Source organism: Arachis ipaensis, chromosome B05 (assembly GCF_000816755.2).
Source record: "Arachis ipaensis cultivar K30076 chromosome B05, Araip1.1, whole genome shotgun sequence".
NCBI classification, from domain to species: domain Eukaryota; kingdom Viridiplantae; phylum Streptophyta; class Magnoliopsida; order Fabales; family Fabaceae; genus Arachis; species Arachis ipaensis.
Window position 1 is genome coordinate 88,940,203 of NC_029789.2, and position 6,796 is coordinate 88,946,998.

Genomic DNA, 6,796 nt, shown 5'->3' on the forward strand with positions numbered 1-6,796 from the left:
GTAATTAATAATTATGAATAATAAAAAATATAATTAATTTAAATATAAATGAGTATAAAATTAAAATAATATCTAAAAATTATTGTATGTTTTTATTATATAATTAATATTCTTTTTTTCAAAGTTAGGAGTGAGACTCGAATTTGAGACCTCTGGACAAGGATGGAGAGACTATAACATTTGAACTATAGCTCATACTCGTCCGAACTTCCGACGCTTCTGTTGTACTGGCCGAGATCCTGGGTATACTGCCAGTTTGTGCCACATTAGTTTGGGATCTATGCCCGGCATGTCTGCGGCCTTCTATGCAAAGAGGTCGGCATTATCTCTTAGGAACTGTATCAGAGACTCCTTTATGTCTCTTTTCAAAGTTGCCCCAATATTTGTTGTTTTATCTGGGATATCTCTGATCTGGACTTCCACGATCTCGCCTTCCGGTTGTGGACGGAGTTTTTCCTGACCTCGAATACCTCCGAGTTCAATACTGTTGATTTCTTCTCCTTTGCCTCTAAGGTTCAGACTTTCATTGTAACAGCGTTGCGCAATTTTCTGGTCTCCTTTTATCGTGGTTATCCCTTTTGGGGTTGGAAACTTCATGTATAGATGTGGAGCAAGCTGATTTAGCGTTGTCCGACCTATCAGGACATTGTAGGCTGAGCTCACGTCGACTACAATGTAGTCTATGTTGAGTGTCCTTGATCGGGTTCCCTTTCCAAAGGTGGTGTGTAGTGATATATACCCAGGGGGTTGGATTGGAGTATCTCCTAGTCTAAACAAGCTGTACAATTGAGGATGTACAAGTAAATGAGGATGTACAATCGATGAAGAGTATTGAAAGAAATTCAGTTTAACAACCTCAAGGATGACTCCCGAATCAGAGATAACTGATAGGAACACAAAAAAGATAAGCAAGGCAGTAGTTTAGAACTAATCAAGCTGAGTTAACAAGTATAAAATTATAGAAGAAGGTTATCTGAAGCTAGTGATGACACTCTCAAAGTTTAAAAATTTATGATTAAGTACATCTAATACATTTGAATATAAAGAATGAAAAACTGAAAGAGGATCACCTCATGTGCTAAAAGAAAGGTATGTAACTCGCATCTCACAAAAGGGTGACAGAAACATACACCAAAATTGCAATGTGGTTAAAAGAAAATTAAATTACATTTTGTCTAAATAGTTTCCAAGTAAAAGACAGAAAGAGGTGAGGTTTAGAAAATGAGAATCAATTAAGTTAAGGCCACACAATATTAAAAATCCTGAAAGACATTTAGTTGCTCAATCAAATAAGGTATACACTGAAATCACGGCAAGGTTGTAAGAAATCAAAGGTTTGTCCAAGAATTTCCAAAGCTTATATTCAAACAAGCGTGTATAAGTTTTATAACAAATATGGAACTAGTTAAACTGTATTTAGAAAAGGAAACTCCAAGGTAAAAATTTGCTTATCAGTCGGTTTCAAAACTTTATTTAAAACAGTGCATGCCAACTTCAAAACAACTTTGTCAATTTAAAGAATAACTATGGATGCAATTTAAGCGAAAAGAATCGATTTAGATTTCTTAAGAGAATCCAAAACTTATTTCAAAAGTTCACAGCAAAACTCTAAGAATTCACTTGAAATTGCCATCACATAAGAACATTCAAGAATATTAAGATGTGATTAAAAGAAATCAGACCAAACAAGAAAGGATCTTAAATCAAAGGAGTTCAAACAAGATCCATGAAGCATGGGACATCAAACAAGCTTTCTATTGATCCAAAAGAATACAAAACTCGTAAAGAAGGACAATTAAGAGAACAGACAACGCATTAGATAGAAATAACTTCAAGTTGACTTGGACGAGTATGAAATTTACAAGAGAAGAAAAACTAAGATTAATTATATAATAAAAAGAGTATGAGCTATATAATTAATAGTTAGCATATAAAATAATAAGTAAAAACATAGTTTAGTGGCAAACGGAGCATGCAGTCACAAGAAAGACCCTGATTTAAACCATATTTTCATCAAGTTTAAAATTTTCTCTTAATTGATTCGGTTGGAGTAGTTTTTTTTATTGGTTTTCATCAATTTTGACCGATTTTCATTTATTTTGATAAATTCTTATCGATTTTTGTCCTTAAGCGATCCAGAAACTAAATCAGACTAGTTAACAATTCAATTCACTAATTTTTTTGTTGAATCAGTCGGACGGGTCTGATTCTTACAACTATGCATCACATTCTTATATAAGCTTTTTTTTCTAATAAATGATAAAAGAATCGATATTTCACAAAATATACATCGTCTATTAATATTTTTAATGAAATTATAAGATAACATTGAATCGGTTTAAAAATGTTTTGGTATACGAATAATACGGAAAAAATGTGAGGACAATTTTCATATTTGCTCCCAATTTTTTTAGGAAAAAAACTGATACTGTCTCCCATAAAAGTATTACTATAAATTCATATAATGCATCAAATTCATGTGACTGGATTGTATAAGAGACAATCATAATGGAATATGTAAATTGATTACAAAGGTAATGAATAATTCTAAACAGTAAATACTCTTAAAGCAGATTTTATAAGAGACAATCATAGTTAATTGGATGCTAAGAACATTTTTAATACTAGTTTTAATTTTTAATTTTATTTTAGATTTTATAAGAATTTTAAAGCAGATTTTAGTAGTTCTCTAATAAAATAATACAATATCTCTAAGATGGTACCAATTTTATATCACAAATCAAATCCAATACAAATTTTAAGTCTAAATCAATTCAGTTGTTGAAAATATTAAAAAATATATTCTAAAAGTATTTCATTGGAGATACTCTAAGTCCGGTAATGATTATGCATTTTAAGCTATAATTGCCGTTTTCAATTTGATTTGCAATTTCATTCTAGTTCTACGGAGCATGCACAAAGATATGCAAAGAGAATATAGTATTACTCCAAAAGTAACATAGTATTAACTATTAACTAAACAAATATGAGAATCATTAAATGCTTCTAGAAAATTAAATTAGTAAATGAGAAAATATATGTACATGATGAAAGTTGAAACTAGTTTCAAGCTTTTAATTGACTAAGGTTCTGTGTGATTCCAACACTCCAACTCTTGAATGGAGAGAATCACAATGGCAAACTAAAACTAAAAGCAGAAGAGGAGTTGAGAATTACAAGCTACTCTCCCTAAGGTTCAACCTTTTTGAGATATTCTAATGATCCTAATATCCTAAACCTTAAAACTAAAGTCACACTTCATTTGGGGTAAGGCCTTTTTTTTGGCACCTCAAGAACTTTCACTGTACAATGAGAGCGAGAGAGAATATATACTCTTTTCTCAGGAATAAGACTTGACCAATCCGAAATTAACAAAGGATCTGGACTTGAAAAGACCACCAAAGAGAGATCTTGTAGGGGAATCCTGAGGAACAGATTCTTCAGGGGCGCCCTTAACTTTAAGGATAGTGTTCCCTATTGCTTGCCGAATTGATTCTATGGTCTTAGAATCAACTGTGCAACCGGAGGCGCCACGCACATAGAACGTGTTAACAGCTTTGCCTCCTTTCGTGGTCACTTCTGCCCTTGTAACAGTGAGGCTGTTCTCTCGAAAGATACGCGTGACATCAGAAAGAAGTCCGATTCTATCAGTTGTGCAGAGTTCTAACTTCAAACCCTAAATTTTGAAACATAATAAAAAATTGTTAGTCTTTGTGAATAAGAGGCCAAACCAAACAAAGCAGTGGTTGATAGAGAAACAAACCAAATCTACCTAATAGGCATTTGAATAAATAAAGAAAAGACTATTCAAAGGGGAAAAGATCTCTGGACTAAATAACAAGCCGCAAGAAAAAATAATAGCAACAGATAATAGTCACTACAATAAAAGGACAGCAGGATACAAGAAACTGTCACTAAAAATAAAAAATAAAAATTGACATTTTTTTCAGAACCATCAAAAGATTGTGGCTGCTCCTCAATCAAGGACAAATTGTTAACCACAAGAAAAAGAACCAAGTTGAATTAGTCTTTTTATTTATTTATTTATTGGTGATTGAATTATAGGCCACAATCAGAAAAAACAAGTTGGCAGTGAGAGATGACAATTACAGTCGAAGTAACTCCCAACTATAAAGGTCCATTTTACATGACACCAATAAGAGTCATATTCACCATATATTTTCAGAGTAAAGTTTATGAATAGATCACATTTTTGCACCATCAATATAAATGTCCAAGTAAATATTCATGAATAACTAATTGACATGTAAAAAGTTTCTCAAAAGCTTGTTTACTCTAATTATTAAAAAAAAAATACACAACCAAATTGCAGATTTCAAAGCAATAACTAAAAGTTAAAAAATCACAGATTCAGTAGCATAAAAGTCCCTCACCTCAGATACTCTTCTTTCAATTGCAGCTTCAAGACATTGTATCACCCTTTGTCTTTCTGCATCTGATTTTACAGGTGACCCATCTATATGCCTTATGTAATATTCCTACACATGCAAAATCCACAAAATGTTTTAACCAATGTCGTCAAAAGACCAACCAGAAAAAAACAAAAGGAATTCATGGCTTTGAAAATGCCTTATACCTGATATGCTTCTGGCCCCTCGGCATTGACGTTCGCATGAAAAACCACGTACTGCATATCTGTCAAAGTGCAAACTGTGTCGAATAGAAGCTTCGGCCTATCCTTACACTGAATGGTAACAACCGAATAATCTTTATCAGACCAATTCACAACATTCACATTTGGCCTCTGCTTCTCGTCAAATTCGTCGTCACTAACTCGCTCATAATCCCTGTCATCAAACATCATCTGGTGAAGCCTCCTGTCGGTATGCGTTGTGACTTCATCAGTAACAATAGTCTTGGCAACCCTTTTTCTGTTTCCACCACCAAGCACATTGCAAAGAAGCTCCTTGATCAGAGACAGCTTCTTCAGATCGGTGATTGAAGAGCCTGTCTCATCATCGGTTACATGCATCACAGCGGCCGCACGGGTGTTGTGAGTCCACACCTCTGTACTCACAATGTTGCACTTTAGGTTGGTGAGGACGGCGCTCACTTCGGAGAGCAGCCCCGGCCTATCACTCCCCATAAGCTCTATTGTGGTGTGGTCCACTGTTTGCTTCACCCCAACGGACCTCATGGGAGATGAAACACATGATTCGGGACCAAGAGACTGCACAAAAATCAAATTAAATTAAAGCAACACAAAAAAAATTGCAACAAAAACACCAAGACTACATCCATAAGCAGAGAAGGAATTTAAGAAATCACCAAATTGAGACACACCTTTTCAATGTATTCCAAAATAGCTTCATCCGTAACTTTGTTTCCATCTTGGTCAGTGACATTAAAAACTGGCATAGAAGAATAATAAAGAAACAGACATATTAAACATTTTCCCCCAAACAATTATTGTGATTCAGTGAAATCAGAACATACAATTAGGTCAGATTAAATGTATTACCATCCATGAACCATCCACCATCAGAAGAAATGTAAGCTTTGGTTATGATGAGGTTCAGATCAGTGAGGATTTGTACAACTTCAAGAAGAATTCCATGCTTGTTTGCACTATCAACCTGCACAATAAAAGGAACATCATCATTGAACAAACAATTAATAATAAATGATGACGATGATGATAATGGAAGAAAATTAAGAAAACAAACAAAAAGGATGCATACCCTTATAACAGTGGCGCTCTTGCCGGATTCATTATCAATTACAACTCTGACAAGATTACAGAAGATATATGAGGGTGGAATCATTCAAATTTTTACCTTTTTCCATTTTTCTTTTTCACCTAAAATGAGAGAATCGTTTCATTAGAATGGGGAACGAGAAAAATTGGTACCTGGGAGGGTTGAGTCTTCGGAACAGTTTCTCATATTCATCATCCATGTAGTGAGAACAGAAATTCATGTTGGCCTCAGAAATATAAGCTATAAAGGCAAACAAAAATAAAAAATTAGAAGAGAGGAAAACGGTAGAAATAATGAAGAACAATAAAATAATAAAAAATTCATGTAAAAAATTTGATGACAATGAATGAAGAGGAGAACCTCCTTAGGAATAAGCCCTTGCACAAAACACAGAGCATGTGTGTGAGAAAGAGAAAGAGAAAGAGAAAGAGAAGAATTGAGAGTGAATAAGGGTGGGTTAAAAAAGAATAACCGAGTAAGGAAGAAAAGAAAAGGAAAAAAAAAAGTGGTTGGGGGTACGAATAAGGGTCTGTGTGGTGGGGTATATTTTTGCTGTGTGTTGCTTAGCTGTTAATGTGATAAAAAGAAGGAATCACAGAGCAACGAATCCTATTTAAGCCAATGAAACAAAACAACAATATAACAGCTTGCAAATTGCAATAGCCAGAGAGACTAAGGAGGAAAGGGGCCACCAGGACTAGGGAGATGAAACATTTTAACCCTCAGAAACCATGAATCCAGGGAATATGTTGTTCCCACTTAATTGCGGACAATTTAAAAATAAAAAACAAAACAATAAAAAGGAAGGATGAATCTAAGACCAAAGCACGAGAAAGCAGGAAACCACAAACGAAGAGAGGACAAGAACACCTACCCATTGCAGGTTCTGAGAATTCGTGATATGCTGCTACCACCACAAAAATAAGGCCTTTGATGAATGTGGCGTTCTTACTTGTTGAAAAGTAACAAACCTGTGAATATATGTATTTATATGTGTGCCTGGTTTTTTCTCTTCTTGTATGTAAACCCCACAGGGATCTCAATAGCACACCCCCACACATCTCCTTCGATCCTCT

General features: G+C 34.4%; 1 protein-coding gene across 2 annotated transcripts; it reads right to left on the reverse strand.

Moving 5' to 3' along the window:
• Positions 2,988-6,788, reverse strand: LOC107643722 (ACT domain-containing protein ACR4). Of its 2 annotated transcripts, none has more exons than XM_016347442.2 (8): positions 6,595-6,788; positions 5,873-5,960; positions 5,703-5,748; positions 5,483-5,597; positions 5,305-5,372; positions 4,598-5,191; positions 4,395-4,499; positions 2,988-3,676 (listed from the first exon to the last, which is right to left on the reverse strand). In XM_016347442.2, the coding sequence occupies exons 1-8, from the start codon at positions 6,779-6,781 to the stop codon at positions 3,341-3,343; spliced, it is 1,539 nt and encodes a 512-aa protein (XP_016202928.2). In that variant the 5' UTR covers positions 6,782-6,788; the 3' UTR covers positions 2,988-3,340. The 2 variants fall into 2 exon arrangements, with proteins under 2 accessions (XP_016202928.2, XP_016202930.1); XM_016347444.2 differs by lacking the exon at positions 6,595-6,788 and adding an exon at positions 6,081-6,531.